Source organism: Carcharodon carcharias, chromosome 7 (assembly GCF_017639515.1).
Source record: "Carcharodon carcharias isolate sCarCar2 chromosome 7, sCarCar2.pri, whole genome shotgun sequence".
Lineage (NCBI taxonomy): Eukaryota > Metazoa > Chordata > Chondrichthyes > Lamniformes > Lamnidae > Carcharodon > Carcharodon carcharias.
The window spans coordinates 78,658,258-78,676,766 of NC_054473.1; the positions used below are offsets into that span (position 1 = coordinate 78,658,258).

At 45.3% G+C, this 18,509-nt stretch overlaps 1 protein-coding gene across 1 annotated transcript in view; it reads left to right on the top strand.

The window, feature by feature from the left end:
- Positions 1 to 18,509, top strand: part of dnah1 (dynein, axonemal, heavy chain 1) — a 524,711-nt gene that overhangs the window by 191,051 nt on the left and 315,151 nt on the right. The window contains exon 24 of the mRNA XM_041191637.1: positions 9,076 to 9,255. Within this exon, the coding sequence (XP_041047571.1) occupies positions 9,076 to 9,255 (180 nt within the window). The remainder of the gene's footprint in view (positions 1 to 9,075; positions 9,256 to 18,509) is intronic.

Consider the following 18,509-nt stretch of genomic DNA (forward strand, 5'->3'; position numbering starts at 1 on the left):
GAGGGCGGAAGTGTTCCATTCCCTAGCGCTCACATCTGATTGCCTTGATATGTATCAATGTAAGTATCAATGCCAAGGCATTGCTTGAAGAAAGCTCGTGTTAATCCCTAGTCAAGGGGGACTAAAATGGAGATCTACAGACAGTGCCATTACTTTTAACTCAATTCCAAAATTAAATTTTGTAAGTGATGTGGCAGAATATAAAAAACAGCAAAGAATGACTAAAAGATTAATAAAGAAAGAAAAATTAGGGTATGAGAGAAGGTTAGGTAGAAATATAAAGACAGGAAGTGTTTCTATAGCTATTTAAAAAAGAAAAGAATTAACAAAGTGAGCGTTGGTCCTATTGAAGGGAGTCTGGGGAATTAATAATGGAAATTAAGGAAATGGCAGGTGAATTGAACAGATATTTTGCATTGGTCTTCACTATAGAGAATACAAATAATACCCCAGAAATAGCTGTAAATCAGGAAATAGAAGGGAGAGAAGAACTCAAGAAAATTACAATCACTAGGGAAGTGGCACTGAGCAAATTGTCGAAGCAGCGGGCTGCCATGTCCCAGCTCTGGAACGACTTCATTCTAGGGTCTTAAAAGAAGTGGCGAGTGAGATTGTTGATGCGTTGGTTTTAATTTTCCAAAATTTCCTAAATGTGGAGAAGATCAGATTGGAATGTAACTCCTTTATTCTAAAAGGGAGGGAGACGGAAAGCAGGAAACCACAGGTCAGTTAGCTTAACATCTGTCATAGGGAAAATGTTATAAACTATTATCAAAGACATCATAGCAGGGCACTTAGAAAAATGTAATCAGGCAGGGTCAACATGGAAAAAAGGGAAATCATGTTTAACCAATTTATTGGAGTTCTTTTTACAATTGAATGAAGGGACCGAAGATATGGTTGCTAAATTTGTTAACGGTACAAATATAAGTAAGAGAGTAAGTTGTGAAAAGGACATAGCGGGGAGGCAGTGGCATAGTGGTATTGTCACTGAATTGGTAATCCAGATACCTAGGGTAAAGCTCTGGGACCCGGGTTTGAATCCAATAAATTTGAATTCAATACAATGGAATTAAAAGTCTAATGATGTCCATGAAACCATTAGCTTGAAACATTAACTGTGTTCCTCTCCGCAGATGCTGCCAGACCTGCTGAGTTTTTCCAGGTATTTTTGTTTTTGTTTTGGATTTCCAGCATCCACAGTTTTTTGCTTTTATCTTAGTGTTTAATTGACTGTCACTTCTCTTCAAGGAATGCCTACCTTGAAGAAGTATTGCTCTTCTCTCCTACAGGATTTTCATATCTCTCTTTTGCCTTGTTCACCTTCATTGCTTTCCATTTCTCTCCTGGTGTTTGACAAGGTGTTTACTAAAATCCACTTTCACAGCCATATTTCCTTCCTCAGTGACTGTCTCCATCTCTGACTTACCCCACATGAATTTCAACTGAAGTTCCATCCCTCAGGTTTCGAACCCACCCAGGATTACAGGTATCTCCGGGACATACAACACTTCTCGGATTGCTGTTCTCATCACATTCTGAGATCCACACTCAGTGCCATGTGCCGCCATATGAACACACTCGACCTCTCCCTCCAGCAGCACCACCGCACCCTTTTTCTAAGCTGCGCGTGCCCCCAGTTTCATTTTATTCTTCGTCTCATCCGACGCCTCAACAAGAAACTTTGTCTCTTTCTTTCAGGTGCAAAGGAACGCAAGCTCCAACAACTTATCGACACCAACACCCATCCAGGAACCTCCACCCATGCCTGTCCCTCTGTCCCCATCCCGTCTTCCAATCCCAACCCCGGCCGTGTATTCCCCCTACCCCCTGACCTTCCCCTCTCCGATGCTGAACGTTCAGTGCTCAGCAAAGGACTTAGTTTCAAACCTTTACGCCCTCATCTCAATGAATTTCGGGCTCGGCACGATACTGAACTCTTCTTCCGCCGCCTTCGTCTCCGTGCTCACTTCTTTGGGCATGAGTCCTCTCCCCGTTCAATGGATCCTTTTACCCGCCTCCAATATTCATCCTCCACCTGGACCCCTCCCTCTGGATTCTTACCTTCTCTTGATCTTTTCATTGAGAACTGTCAGCGTGGCATTAGTCATCTCAATTTCTCTGCTCCTCTCACCCACTCTAACTTGTCTCTCTCTGAACTTGCTGCACTCTGTTCTCTCAGGTCCAACCCTGACATTGTCACCAAACCTGCTGATAAGGGTGGTGCTGTTGTAGTCTGGCGCACTGACCTCTACCTCGCAGAGGCTGAGCATCAACTCGCAGACACATCCTCCTACCTCCCCCTAGACCATGACACCACCACTGAATATCAAGCCATTGTTTCCAACCTGATAGTCTCCCAACCTCGGACGGCCCGCTTCTACCTCCTACCCAAAATCCACAAACAGAAATGTCCCAGTAGACCGATCGTGTCAGCTTGCTCCTGCCCCACGGAACTCATTTCTCGTTATCTTGACTCCCTTCTCTCTCCCCTTGTCCAGTCTCTTCCCACCTACATCTGTGATTCCTCTGATGCCCTACATCATATCAACAATTTCCAGTTCCCTGGCCCCAACCGCCTACTCTTCACCATGGACGTCCAATCCCTCTACACCTCCATCCCCCACCAGGGTGGTTTGATGGCTCTCCGCTTCTTCCTCGAACAGAGGCCTGAACAATCCCCATCCACCACTACTCTCCTCCGTCTGGCTGAACTTGTTCTCACACTGAACAATTTCTCCTTAACCTCCTCTCACTTCCTCCAAATAAAAGGTATGGCTATGGGTACCCGCATGGGCCTCATTTATGCCTGTCTCTTTATGGGGTATGTGGAACATTCCTTGTTCCAGTCCTATTCCGGCCCCCTCCCACAACTCTTTCCCCGGTACATCGATGATTGCTTCGGTGCTGCTTCATGCTCTTGTCTGGACCTGGAAAAATTTATTAATTTTGCTTCCAATTTCCACCCCTGCATCATTTTCACATGGTCCATCTCTGACACTTCCCTTCCCTTCCTTGACCTCTCTGTCTCAATTTCTGGTGATAGACTGTCCACCAATATCCATTACAAGCCTACTGACTCCCACAGCTACCTTGACTACAGCTCCTCACACCCTGCTTCCTGTAAGGACTCCATCCCATTCTCTCAGTTCCTTCGCCTCCCTTGCATCTGTTCTGATGATGCCACTTTCAAAAACAGTTCCTCTGACATGTCCTCCTTTTTCCTTAACTGAGGTTTTCCACCCATGGTGGTTGACAGGGCCCTCAACCGTGTCCAGCCCATCTCCCGCGCATCCGCCCTCACACCTTCTTCTCCTTCCCACAAACATGATAGGATCCCCCTTGTTCTCACTTATCACCCCACCAGCCTCCGCATTCAAAGGATCATACTTCACCATTTCCGCCAACTCCAGCATGATGCCACCACCAAACACATCTTCTCTTCACTCCCCCCGGTGGCATTCTGCAAGGATCGTTCCCTCCGGAACACCCTGGTCCACTCCTCCATCACCCCCTACACCACAAACCCCTCCCATGGCACCTTCCCATGCAACCGCAGAAGGTGCAACACCCGCCCCTTTACTTCCCCTCTCCTTACCGTCCAAGGGCCCAAACACCCTTTTCAAGTGAAGCAGCATTTCACTTGCACTTTCCTCAATTTAGTCTATTGCATTCGTTGCTCTCAATGTGGTTTCCTCTACATTGGAAAGACCAAACGCAGACTGGGTGAACACTTTGCAGAACACCTTCGATCTGTCCACAAGCATGACCCAAACCTCCCTGTCGCTTGCCATTTCAACACTCCACCCTGCTCTCATGCCCACATGTCTGTCCTTGGCCTGCTGCATTGTTCCAGTGAAGCTCAACGCAAACTGGAGGAACAGCACCTGATCTTCCGACTAGGCACTTTACAGCCTTCCGGACTGAACATTGAGTTCAACAATTTTACATCATGAACTCTCTCCTCCATTCCCACCCCCTTTCCGATCCCCACCTTTTTTTTTTGCATTAATTTATATAGATTTTTCTTTTCCCACCTATTTCTATTATTCTTAAATGTATTTCCATCCGTGATTTTATCTCTACCTTTTAGCCCATTTTGATTCCTTCACCTCACCCCATCCCCACTAGGGCTATTTGTACCTTGCTTGCCCTACTTTCTACCCTTAATTAGCACATTCCTTAGATAATATCACCACCTTCAACACGTCTTTGTCCTTTTGTCTATGACATCTTTTGGTTATCTCCACCTATCACTGGCCCTCTATCCAGCTCTGCCCCCCCCACCCTTAAACCAGCTTATATTTCCCTTAAACCAGCTTATATTTCACCTCTTTTCTATTTTTACTTAGTTCCGTTGAAGAGTCATACGGACTCGAAACGTTAGCTATGTTCCACTCCCCAGATGCTGCCAGACCTACTGAGCTTTTCCAGGTATTTTTATTTTTGTTTTGGATTTCCAGCATCCACAGTTTTTTGCTTTTATGAAACCATTGTTGATTGTTGTAAAAACCCATCTGGTTCACTAATGTCCTTCAGGGAAGGAAGTCTTCCGGACTGAATATTGAATTCAACAACTTTAGGTCGTGAGCTCCCTCCCCCATCCCCACCCCCTTTCTGTTTCCCCCTTCCTTTTTTTTTCCAATAAATTATAAAGATTTTCCTTTTCCCACCTATTTCCATTATAAAAAAAAACCCCACTAGAGCTATACCTTGAGTGCCCTACCATCCATTCTTAATTAGCACATTCGTTTAGATAATATCACTAACTTTAACTTTAACACCTATGTGTTCTATTGTACTATTGTCGTTGACATCTTTTGATGATCTGCTTCTATCACTGCTTGTTTGTCCCTACAACCACCACCCCCCCCCCTCCACCTCTCTGTCTCTCTATCTCTCCGCCCCCCACACACACACCTTAAACCAGCTTATATTTCAGCTCTTTCCTGGACTCGAACTCAAGTTCTGTCGAAGGGTCATGAGGACTCGAAACGTCAACTCTTTTCTTCTCCGCCGATGCTGCCAGACCTGCTGAGTTTTTCCAGGTAATTCTGTTTTTGTTTTGGATTTCCAGCATCCGCAGTTTTTTTGTTTTTAGTCTGCCATCCTTACCTGGTTTGGCCTACATGTGTCTCCAGAACCACAACAATGTGGTTGACTCTTAAAGGCACCACCCAGTTATATCAAACTGCTAAAAACAAGATAATAAGGAATGAAATTGAAAACGACAATGGCAAACTCAGCCTGTTGACTTTGCAAAATCCTCCTTGTGCCAAAATTGGGAAAGCAACAGCCTGATACAGTCATATTCACTGAATCATACCTTACAGATAATGTTCCAGATATCACTTTCACTATCCCTGCCCTGTCCCACTGTAGGACAGACCCAGCAGAGGTGTTGGCAGTGGTATGCAGTCATGAGGGAGTTGGCCTGGGAGTCCACAACATCGATTCAGGACCCCATGAAGTCTCATGGCATCAGATCAAACATGGGCAAGGAAACCTCCTGCTGATTATCATGTACCGTGTAATCTGGGTGGGGGACTTCAATGTCCATTATCAAGAGTGGCCCGGTAGCACCACCACAGACTGAGCTAGCCGAGTCCTAAAAGACATAGCTGCTGGACTGGGTCTGCGGCAGGTGGTGAGGGAACTAACAAGAAGGAAAAACTTACTTGACCTCATCCTCAGTAACCTGCCTGCCGCAGATGTATTGGTCCAAGACAATATCGGTAGGAGTGACCACCGCACAATCCTTGTGGAGACAAAATCCTGTCTTGTTGAGGATACCCTCCATCACGTTGTATGATACTACCACCATGCTAAGTGGGATAGATTTCTAACACAGTGGGCAACCATGACGCAACGTGGGCCATCAGCAGCAGCAGAATTGTACTCAACCACAATCTGTAACGTCATGGCCCGGCATATCCCCCACTCTACCGTTACCACCAAGCCGAGGGATCAACTCTGGTTCAATGTAGAAGTGCAGGAGGGCATGCCTGGGGTAGCACCAGGCATATCTAAAAATGAGGTGTCAACCTGGTGAAGCTGCAACACAGCACTACTTGCATGCCAAACATCATAAGCAGCAAGCGATGGACAGGGATAAGTGATCCCACAACCAACAGATAAGATATAAGTTCTGCAGTCCTGCCACACCCAGTCATGAATGCAACCTGCTGGAGGAGGAGGCACCACAAATATTCCCGTCCTGAATAGTGGGACAGCCCAGCACATCAGTGCAAAATGTAAGGCTGAAGCATTTGCAGCAATCTTCAGCCAGAAGTGCCAAGTGGATGATCCATCTCAGCTTCCTCCGGAGATCCCCAGCATCACAGATGCCTGTCTTCAGCCAATTCAATTTGCTGCATGTGATATCAAGAAACGGCTAAAGGCACTGGATACTGCAAAGGCTATGGACCCTGACAACATCCCAAAGCTCTGAAAAATTAATTAATTCCTTGCATCTGAGTTCTATGCTCTCATCCTCCCTAACCTATCTTGCCCAAATAGCCTAGCAACTGCGACCAAGCCTTTTCATTACTCTACTTTAGAAACCTCAGTTATATCTCCTCAAATCTAAACTATGTCAGGTTAAAACGCCTAGCTAAATAGAGTGTCCTGACAACTGAAGGACAAAACTCGGCATCAATTTAGTGGCCCTCCTCTGAAATAAAAACAAAGTGCTGGAAAAACTCAATAGGTCTGGCCCTCCTCTGAACATTTTCTAGGTCTCTATTTTCTCCACCATGTGAGGGGACTAAAACTGGTCACAATTTCTAATGTGGCCTGATCAAATGCATATTCAGAAAAAGCATAATATTTCTGACTTTGCATTTATCCTGGCAATATATCCTCACTTTCCAAATAAACTTGTAGCATTGCTCATGGAGCTTCACTGAATCAAGCACTAGAATCCTCCGGCACTTCTCCCATTCATGCCTGCAACTCTGTATGGTCTACACATGCAAGGAGGCGCTCTTACCCAAGTGCATATTGAAAGACATCTGCCAGAAACATGTAGCATCTAAATTTTCCTGTACCTATCTTGACTCATTGGAAAATTTGTAGATAGTTCCCCCAACACCTTCAACCATCTTTAGCAATGATCTGGATAAGACCAATGGCCCCAACATCAATCCTCGTTAGGCTCCACAATTGACTAGATTCACACAGAGCCTCCACCATTAATAACTGTCTTCTGTCTATAGGAATGTTACCAATTTCTTACCCAGCTCAAAATCTGCCCTTCAATGTCTCAAAGCTCAATGTTGGTTAGTAGCCTTCTGTGTGGCGTTTTGTCAAATAATTTTTGAAATAGAATATATCATTAATTGGGCTTCAAATGTCTAGCAACTTAGTAATTTCCTCAAAAAAAAACTACGTTGATGTGACAAGATCTTCTTTACATGAAGCCATGATGAGATTCTATAATAGAGAATGGTTATTCTCTTTTAAATGGTTGAATTAATGATCCTTTCTAACAACTTGCCTATGACAATAATCAAACAAATGGTCATTTTTTTTCTGGGTTCAGGCTTATTATCTTTTTGCAATCTTCAATGCCCAGAGTCAGCAATCCCAAATTAGCATAAACACAATTAGATACAGAGTAAAGAATAATATATCTATACAGTGCTTTTAATGTAATAAAATTTTTGAAGGCACCTCACAGAAGCGTTATAAAGTGAAATTAGCCATGGAGCCATCTAAAGTGATATTAGGGCCAGATGGTCAAAAACTTGGCCAAAGAGGTAGATTTTAATGACTGTCTTAATGGAAGACAAAGAGGTGGAGAGGTGTAGGGAGGGAACTTGGTGAAGCAGTTAAAATTGGAAATGCTGAAGAGGCCAGAATTTGATGAGCATAGTGGGTTATGAGTGTGGAAGAGATTACAGAGAGAGGGAGGGATTACAGAGCACGGCCATGGAGGAATTTGAAAAAAAGGATGAGAATTTTAAAATTGAGATGCTACTTGACTGGGAGCCAAAGGGGAAGACTGGGGTCAGGGACTTAGCACTTGTAAGGACATGGACAGAAGAGTTTTGGATGATCTCAAGTTTACTGAAGTTAGAATGTGGGAGGCCAGCCAGTAGTGTGTTGGAATAGTCAAATCTATAGGTAACAAAGGCACGAATGAATGTTTCAGAAGTAGGTGTATTGAGAAGTCAAACAAGATTACGGAGGTGGAAATAGATGGCCTTAATGATGACGCAGATATGTGGCTGGAAGCTCATCTCGCAGTCACACATGACAGCAAAGTTGCAAACCGTTTGGTTTAGTCTCAAGGCAGTTGTCAGGGAGAGGGAGGGAGTTGGTAGCTAGGAAATAGAGTTTGGAGTGGGACCAAAGACACATGGCTTCTGCTTCCCAATATTTAATTGGAGAAATGTTCTACTGGATGTCAGATAAGCAATCTGATAATTTAGCAATAGTGGAGAAAGCGAGAGAGGTGTTGTTGAGGAAAGCAGAGTATTGGTGTACATATGAAAGCTAGTTTTTTAATTTTGGAATTATGTCATCAAGGAGTTGAAAAATAGAAGGGGGGCAAGGGTAGATCATTGGGAGAGGTGGGGAGTTACAGAAGTAACAGTGCAGGAGAGGGAAGAGAGGCCATTACAAATGATACTCTGGCTGTGATTAGATGGATAAGAATGTAACTAGGTGAGTGCAGTCCCACCCAGCTGGACAACAATGGAGAGGGTGATGTGTCAAAGGTTGCAGACAGACTGAGAATGATGAGGGTGGATAATTTACCCAAGGGAGCAAACTTCCGTTTACATTAACTTAATAGGGTGTTTCAATCCAAAAATGCTTTTTGCTGCACTAGAGCGACATTTTACATTTCGCACCTCAGCGATTCTGTCCTATTACTCATGAACAAAATGAGATCCAGTCTTGGCGAAGCCTTATGAAAGACAGTTCAAGTACTTAGGGAAGCAGCAAGGTCTGAGGCTTGCCTGTTTAAATCCAGTTCTTGCTTAACACAACTTTATATTCGATTTTTAATGTTATTTTTCATTGTGCTGCTTTGGTGTGAGGGTTTAATAATTTTGTTATTTTTAACAGTTACATTTCGAGGAGGACCTGAACATCACACACATGTACTCTGCAGAAGGAGAGGAGATTAAACTTTTCAGAATCATCTATCCTACAGGAAATGTAGAGGACTGGCTGCTGGATGTAGAAAAGGTTATGAAGGAGAGTGTGAAAGATAACATTGAGAGATCATTGAAAACATATCCGGAGGTAAGAATAATGTGCTGATAGTGTTGTTGCATTGGCCCCTCATCTTCCTTGAATGGATAATTGACCAGGAAATTGTTTCTGCAGGGTGATAATTACATAAGTGGCTCTTGTTGCTTTTAATGGGAGAACAAAAGTATCTTCTTCATGACTAAATCAACAATCATCACCTTGTCTAAAAACCAAATATAATAAAAACACACTAAAATGAAGGGTATATCATAAAATATTATTAACAAAATACATATTAGGACCATGGTAAAAGGACAATGCCCACAATTTGGGTTCAAAGATGTCAAGGTTCCACAGTAATGTTGGAATGGGTTTTGTTCAGATTCTCTCAGTAGGAAGCTTAGACAAACAGACAACGTGATTGCCATAGTCACGGACTCTTTAAAAGGCATTTCTCCAAAGTTGCCTGTGAACAATGTATTTGTATGGGTGGATATGTATTTTCTTACCTGTGAAGTGAGAAATTCAATTTAAAATAACCCTTTTTACTTTAAAAAGAAGAAGTTAATTTATTTCATTCTATTGCTGTGGAATTTACTGAAAAAAAGTTACTAACACATACACACACGAAGATTAGTTACAGATGAAGATATGATACTTATAGAAATGAAATCAGTTCAGTCTTTATTGTTCGATGCAGGCCTGGTAGTTTTTGAAGTTGAAATGTTGCATTGTCTGAAATGAAGGTTTTGAGGCTGTAAAATTGTCTCCGCAGCTGCGGTGGCTTCCACAGTTGACTTTTAGAAGGTTGCTTTCATAGGTAGCTTAGAAGGTGGCATCAAGTTTACAGGGAGGAGAGAAAATTCCTTGTTTCCCTTGTTCTGCAGATGCAGCACTTTCAAACTGCCCAGTTACTTACAGTAGGCCATTAGCTGTTTTGGATGTCTCTCCTTGGGTTGAAGCTCTGTGGATCTGCCTTTTTCCTGCCCTTTTCAATGCTTTTTGTAGGTACAATAATGCTGCGTCATCTCCCAAATAAGACATTGACACTTCAAACAGCCCTTCACCCATCTGTGGTTCTTAACTTTTGTCCTGGCTAAGGCTCAATATACATTCTTATAATGTCAAGATTCCATAGTAATGTTAGAATGACTTTCATTCAGATAATTTCAGTAGGAAGCTTGGATAAACAGATATTGTGATTACCATAGTCATGGACAAAACTTCATTATCTCCTGGATGAGACCACAGTGAATCATAATCAAATAAAGGATTGTCTTTTGTCCTTTCGGAAGAGCAGACCCAGTCTGAAATCCGCAATTCTGTCTGGTAGCTTGAAGCCATTTTGGGAACAGTTTTCATACTCAGTCCAAGTTTTTTTGCCAAAAATATAACCTTTAAAACAGTTTTTCTAAAAATTTGTAATATCATAACTGCTCACCGTAATACCATAGGTTCCACACCAAAGAGGAAGATTTCTCATTCAAAATGGCAAGCTTGATTGGTGGTTTGATGAGCATGTCCCCACACAGAGCCATTGGAGTACTCAGGAGTTAAGCTTTATCTTTCTCTTTTTGGAAGAGTCAGGCTGTAGCAAGCCTGTGTCTGGAAAAGTGAAAGATGCAGAGAGTTCTCACTTTCTAAAGTTAGTCTATTCATTTCAGAGATTGATAACTTGTAAAGTGAGTTAGGTTTATATTAAAGGGATTTTTTGTTACAGTTCATGCTATCATGAATAATTGAATCTCACTATGAAAACTATCATCTCTTATTCATACGTTACACATAAGATAAACTAATTTGTTGATTTACAATTGGCCTTGTCTCACTGTAGTGCTTTTCAGTCCACCTCCTGAAGATAAAAGAAATGCATGTGGCCACATGTACAGGTTCACAGTGCTTTGTACACACAACAGAGAGTTATATTGTTACAGCCCCTCAGTCATTGTCTAACTGGATGTTGGACAGTAAGGATATTACTCGGATTGGTGGGATACAAAATCTGCTCATGGGAGTGTTGCTGAGCCCAAGAGTTTATGTAAAGCAGGTCTAATTTATAGCATTTGTTAATGGCACATTACAACAGTGACGAGGCTTCAAAGTGCTTCATTGGCTGTAAAGTGGCTTTGAAACATCCAGTGGTTGTGAAAGGTACTATATAAATACAAATATTTTTTTCTTTCTATGGTCTACTCATTTACCCTATGTCCTTCAGTGATATTAGCATCTCCAAGATAAGATACTTCTGCTATTATCAGCATCTTCTCTTACTTTTGCCCCAGCTTACTGCCTTTGTCTGTACTTCTGTTGCCTCCAGACTCAATTTTTCTAATGCCCTTTTTGCCAGCTTCCTGAACTCCATCATACACAAATTCCAACTCCATTGCCTGAAAACTGACCATTTTCCCATCACCCCTATTCTTGCAGATCTTCATCAGCTCCTAGTCCATTCAGTTAAAAACCCCTCAACATCATTTACAGACTTCACCCCAACCTGTCTCTGCAACCTCCACCAACCCCAAATTCCAGAATCTATTCTGTGCATCTCTCTTTTCCTCCCATTAGTTATACTGGACCTACTTTGTATTCCCTGAATACTTCCACATCGTTCCACATTTGAAAATCTCCTCAAAAATCCATTTATTGTCGCAGTTTTGGTCATCCCCTTAATTCACTTATGGTTGCTGAGCACCTATTTCTATTCTGTTAAGCGCCTACTACTTTGTAGGAAAGCTGTTATTAAATTTATTACAGGAAATTAGTGTGTCCTATTCACTCCAAATAATTGAGAGATATCAGGGGCTGAATTTTCTGTTTGGGCAGGGTGGGGGGTAGAGCGGGCACAGGCGGCCGCGAATCTGATCGCTGTCCGTGACTGGGTCCGCACCGCCATTTTATGTGGGCGGGCCAATTAAAGCCCACCAAATGTAATGCCCAACTCCCAAGGATAGTTGGAGTGGGCGGGCGGCGGCAGGAGTGCATTGTCCGCTGGGTCCAGTGACGACCCAGCGGCCTGTTTATCAGAAGTGCTGGCAGCCTTTGCAAGGCCGCTCACAATGTCCAGAGGGCTTCTGGTGAGCAGGCCAGTCCAGAGGGTAGGCTAGCGGAGCAGGCAAGGCTGGAGGATAGGACAGCGGGACAGGCCAGGCTGGAGAGTAGGGCGGGGGCCAGTGTATCCCTCGTTTCTCGGATGACTGCCTTGCTGCCCTCCTCCTTTGTCCACCTGGATCCAGTGTCATAAGTGCTTCAGCGACTTGTTGTGCTCTGGCAGGGTGAGTACCATGTTGGCATTGGCCACGTAAGCCAGCAGGTAAGGACTGCTTTGAATCATTGACAGCATTTGTCCTTTGCTGGGTGGGCAAGCAGATACTGCCCATGCTGAGGTCAGCCTGAGAGGGTGATGAAGAGCTATGTATTGCTCCCGCAGCATGTGTTACACTGAGTCCCACATGATTGGTTTGGGGGCAACCTGGAGGAGCTCCACCTAGGCGCGGTGTTTGAACTCCAGGGTATGTACAAGTCAGGGTGATGACATGCTGGGAAGGGAGCTTCAAGGTGGCATGGCAATGAACCATCTGCTGCACTCTGTGCTCCATAAGCTTGCGCCTCCTTGCTATGGAAGGATATACCATGTGGTGCCAAATGTGATGTAGGCAGCATGTGTCTAAGGGGATGGTCGGGGGGTATGGAACAGGCCTAGCATCTTTGTGTGGGTGTTCGGTGAGGAGGCTCTGGAGCCCTGATATGTCCCACTCTGGTTGGGGTGGGTCGTGCGCGAAGAGAGTCCATGTGCAATTTTCACTAATCAATGTTCGTCTCTCATTTTCAGGAGAAGAATGCTCAAAATGCTGCAGAGCATGCAAGCATTGGCGGAGGCTAGGTGCGGATCACCATTCTTAGCTGCTTCGAGCAGGAGGCCCTGGATCTGGAGAAGCGCCCTGAGCCAAGGTCCATTGGTGTCGGTGAGGCTGGGGTGCCATAGCTAGGTTTATGCCCCAACAGTGAGGTCAGCAATTTTCTCCCAACACCCATGGCACTACTGAATGTTAATTGATTCAATTTTGCAACATGGCTTGACCATTGCTTACGGAAGGATGAGCGCATAATGATCTGGGGGACAGGGATACACTTTGACATTGTCTCCACATTAATGATCCACTGTCCTTGTTCTTCCTTTTAGCACCATCGGAGCAGGACCGGGAGGAGGAGCAGCAGTGGCCTCTTCTCACACCTGAGGGGCCTGAAGTCTCACCAGCGTCACACCATTTCTGCAAGGCAGGCACCAGTGCAGATACTAGCACCTCGGTGGGAATTTGAACATCGGCTAGTGTCCTGGGGCACAGTGGTGAGGGCACTTCACAGTTGCTGGAGGAGCTGGCAGTGACAGAGAGTGCCCATGGCGTCAGCAGTCAGAGGACTGCAGGGGACCAGGCACGTGCTCAGTCGGTGCCTGATGATGTGCCTCTGGAGTCGTACGTGACGCAGCATGTGCAGGAAATGCAGCCGGCTGCGCAGGACCATCTGGGGGAGATACATGAAGCTATGCTTGGCTTGGTCTCCATGATGGTGGAGATGATCACCGAAGCAATGAGCCACATGTCTGAGCACCATGCACCCTCCATGGAGAGAGTGGTGACTCTCATGGTGAGCCTCCTCCAGGAGACCCATCAGGGTTTCCTGGGGATGTGCTCTGACCAGCAAGCCCTCACATCAGCTTTGACCTCAGCTGGTCAGTGCCAGTGTAGGAGATGGTTTGGGCATCAACTTTCCCAGCTTGGTGCCCATCCATCCACGGTGAGCAGGCAGGTCCGAAGCAACCTCACGTCAGCACAGTAGCTGCCTGGTGTCTCTGCGGGCATCTCTCAGGGTGCTCCGGATAAGGGCGGCAACTCCTATGCCCCTCTCCCAGTGACCATAGCATCCAGTGAGGCTGTGCCGACTGGGGTGATGCTAGCTGTGGAACTGGCAGCTCCCTCCCAGGCAGGGCCAGCACTAGCTCCACAGGCCAGAGGACGACCACCAAGGTCATCGAGGCCAACAGGACAGCAGAGTCAGCAGGCTGTCTCAGAATCCACTCTGAGCAATGGGGCAGCATTAAGACGTAGCACCCGGAAACGAAAACATAAGGCACCTTAGGCGCACCTCGGGTTTCTCACTGGTGCTTTTGTGTTGGCCCAGGATGAGGTCCTTATGATTTGTTTTGTTTGGTAACACTATTCTCTTTTTTTGGAATAAGTTGTTTTCCTTGACAGAATAAATTCAGATATGTCACCATGGCTGAGGGTGCCTCTTTTCTTCTGCATGTGCATGGTTTCCAAAACTGTAATGAGTGCTTGGTTGGACATTCAGCTTTATTAACAAGGCCCTTAGTGACTGTTCTTAACCTGGCAGATTTTGCACTTAAGTGTCGAGTATTGAGCCAACAGCCCAGGCTTGTCCTGGAGATCCATCTGTGGCATGCTAGCTGAAGGTTCGTTGGATTAAAACCTCCCGCGTGTCCCTGCCTCCCTGGAGTATGCCCGGGTCAGTGTCTACCCCTTCAGCATTTCCCTGTGCATGTTCATCCTCGGACTCACTGCTGGACTCACTCAGCCGCAGCCACTGCGTCAACGTCTTCATTGTCCACAGCATCCCCTCTTTGCAATGCAAGATTGTGGGGAGCGCAGCATGCAACCACTATCACCGAGACAAGATATGGGGGGTGCTGGCGTGCGCCCCCTGAGCGGTCCAGTCATCGGAAGCGCATCCTGCGAAGACCGATGGTTCTCTCCACCACAGCCCTTGTGGAGGCATGGCACCTATTGTACCGCTGCTCAGCTTCTGTTCTTGGATGGTGGAGCGGCGTCATGAGCCACCTGCTGAGGGGTTAGCCCTTGTCACCCAGCAGCCATCCATCAAGCCGGACTGGAGCACTGAAGAGCCCCGGCAGCTGGGAGTGTCTGAGGATGTAGGCGTCATGGGAGCTGCCTGGGTACCTTGCACAAACTTGTAGAATCAGCATCCTGTGATCACACACTATCTGCACGTTCATGGAGTGGAAGCCCTTCCTGTTGACAAAGGCACTGGGCTCACCTGCTGGCGCCTTGTTGGCCACATATGTACAGTCTATATGACCCTGAACGCGGGGGAAGCCTGCAATTGCTGCGAAGCATCTGGCTCGCCATGTCTGGCTTGCCTGGTCCCAACGGTAATGGATGAAGGTCAAGGCACTCCTGAACAGAGAGTCTGTAACCTGCTTGGCACAAGTGTGGACAGCTGATTGGGAGATACCACAAAGATCACCCACCAACCTCTGGAAGGAGCTAGAGGCATAGAAGTTAAGGGCAGCTGTGACCTTCAGAGCCACTGGCATGGGGCATCCACCCACATAGTTAGTGGAGATTTCAGGTCCAATCATCTGACAGATATAGTTGACTGTCCCCCTTGAGAGATGGAGCCTCCTTAGGCACTGCACCTCAGACATATTGAGGTAGCTGCTTCGCCGCCTATATACCCTGGCAGCAGGATAGTGGTGTCTTCTGCAGCCCCTTCTGTCTTGGACTACTTCTTGGCCTTGCGCCTCTTGTGCCTGCACCTGTCCTCCCAAAGGTGACTCCCCTGGAGGCTGAATGTGCACTCCTGGCCTCCTACCCCTTCTAGCCCTCCCTTCCTCTTCAGAGGAGCTGCCTCCAGTGGACATTTCAGCTCCCATTTCCAGGCTAAGGAAAGGCTTCTAGAAACCTGCAGGAAGATTACTCACTGCAGAGTGCTGACCTGAAGGTTTAAGAGTCCAGAAAAACCAGCTGGTATGTGTTTTGAAGTACTGCAGATCACACAGGCAAGTTTCAAAAATTTTCAGAAATCAATGCTTGACTGTGCACATTCACGAACCTAGTGAGCTCACTTATCCCGCCTGTGGATGAGGCTAATATAAATGTGTCTGACACACCTGCCCATTGCACCCTTGCGCCGAGCTGAAGATCACGCGGGTGCCGAAAAATCAGCATCGATTGCTGCCTCAAGGGCCTTAACTGGCTGGTTAATTAATGGCGAGCACGCATCGGATATCATCATGATCATTCGCCTAGCAAAATATTGTGATGGTGTGCGGTGACGTCGGGATGCTTGCCCAACGTCACTGCGCATCATTTTACGCGCGGACGTGCAGGGCCTGCCCCTGCACGCCAAAGGGAAAATTCAGTCCCACGTGAATACATGCATAGTCAGTGGGATGAGATCATTTGGGCTACAATTAATTAACTTCCTCAGCTTCTTGAAATTTAATTGAGGTCAGGCGCAATGTCATTATATAGACTGGCATTGCAGATTGTTGTTCCTTAAGAAGGGAGTATTGCCATCAAAGACATGTTTTAAAAAGGGTATCTCAGCAGCAAATTTCTTTCAAAGTGTGAATATTGCTGACAGGGCCCTGTAAAAGGTAAATCTAAACCTCCCTTAAAAAAGCACGCTGTTCCTGAGAAAAATTGCAGAATTTCTACTTAAAGGGAAAGTGCTGAGATCATTTGCTTAATCTATAGGAATATCAAAGTCACAGACTGAGAAATGAGAATGAATACATAATTGAAACAACTATTGAGGCTTCCTGTTATTAGTTGAATGCCTTTCACATTATTCTGTTCCCTAACAGTATTAACTTGCTCGCTTCTCCCACCGAGTTTCTTCATAGCAAAGGTTTCTAAGGGTGTGACAGAAACTGAGCTATTCAGCTTCCTGACAGCTGTTCACCCTGTGAAAAAGAGCTCCTAAACCTCCAAAATGTTGGGCAGCAAGTGTCCACTCCATTTGAGCACAAAGATCAAGGCTGATATTCCAGCATTGTGGGGCGCCAATTTATGGATGAGACATTAAACTGAGGCCCAGCCTATCCTCTCGGGTGAACGTAATAAGGTCTAATTACACCATTTCAAAGAACAGTGGGGGAGTTATCCCCAGTGTCCTGGCCATTTATCCCTCAATCAACATCACAAAAACAGATTATTTGATGATTATCACATAGTTGCTTGTGGGAGCTTGATGTACAACAATTGGCTGCTATGTTTCTTACATTACAATAGTGACAAAAACAGAAAATGCTGGAAAAACTCAGCAGGTCTAGCAGCATCTGTGGAAAGAGAAACAGAGTTAACGTTTCGAGTCCGTATAACTCTTTTTCAGAATGAGACACATTTCCACTTCTCTTCAGCTCTGAAGAAGAGTTATACAGACTTGAAACGTTAACTCTGTTTCTCTCTCCACAGATGCTGCCAGACCTGCTGAGTTTTTCCAGCATTTCTGTTTTTGTTTTCAGATTTCTAGCACCCGCAGTATTTTGCTTTTACAATAGTGACTATGCTTCAAAGGTACTTAATTGTCTATAAAGTGCTTTGCAATGCCATGAAAGGCACTATTAGTGCAAGTCAATCTTTTTCATTTCACTTATTGTGAACTGAAAATGCAATGCCCAACACATTTATAAAAGCCAAAAAATTGACATCCTGGCCCCACAACCAACAGGCGTGAATCCCTTTACTTATGCAAAAAGGGGCCTAATATCGGTTTGAACTCCAATTTGTAACAGTGGTTTGTCCTGAGGCAGCCACTATGGCTGCATTCAGGGAAAAAAAGGTCTACATGCAGCCCAGTGGACAGTCCTTAAACTTTAAGGCTCTTCCAAGAGTGTTCCTCCTAACCCCACATTCAAAACACATGCCTGCTGCCTCCCATTGCCCCTGATTGTCACCAAAATGGGATTAGAATAAATTGCTCAATTTCTGAATTGACACTAGCATAGGCTCAACATGACAATGGTTTCCTTCTGTGTTGTGACTTTCACAATTATAAGACTCAGGTTAAGATCCTTGTTCGTCTATCATTTCAATATGCCAGTTCAAGTTCTTCTGATTGCAAATTGATAGCCCCAGACACAAATATTCCTATAGTTTCCCAAAGACACTTGGCCCGGATCTTCTGAACAGCAGTAATGATCACTGGATTGCTGCTGCACTCAAAAATTCCCCTGACTTGATGGTGCTCCGCATTTCTTTTTGGACCTTCCAAGCCCAGCATTCACAGAATTGTGCATGGCAGCATCCCACGGCGAACTCCATCAGACCGGAGTAGAGTTTTTATGGCAACAGCTGTCATATGGTTAGTTTAAAGGTCTAGTTTGAATGTTAGTAAATGGATGTAAATGAATGGGTGAGTGAGTGAACGGGGAGGTCGGTGAGGCAGTAGGTGGGTGAAGTGGTAGGTGGTTGAGGTGGGTGAATTGGTAGATAGGTCGGGGAGTAGTCGGGAGCAGTTGGAGGGGGTAGTCGGGTTGGGTT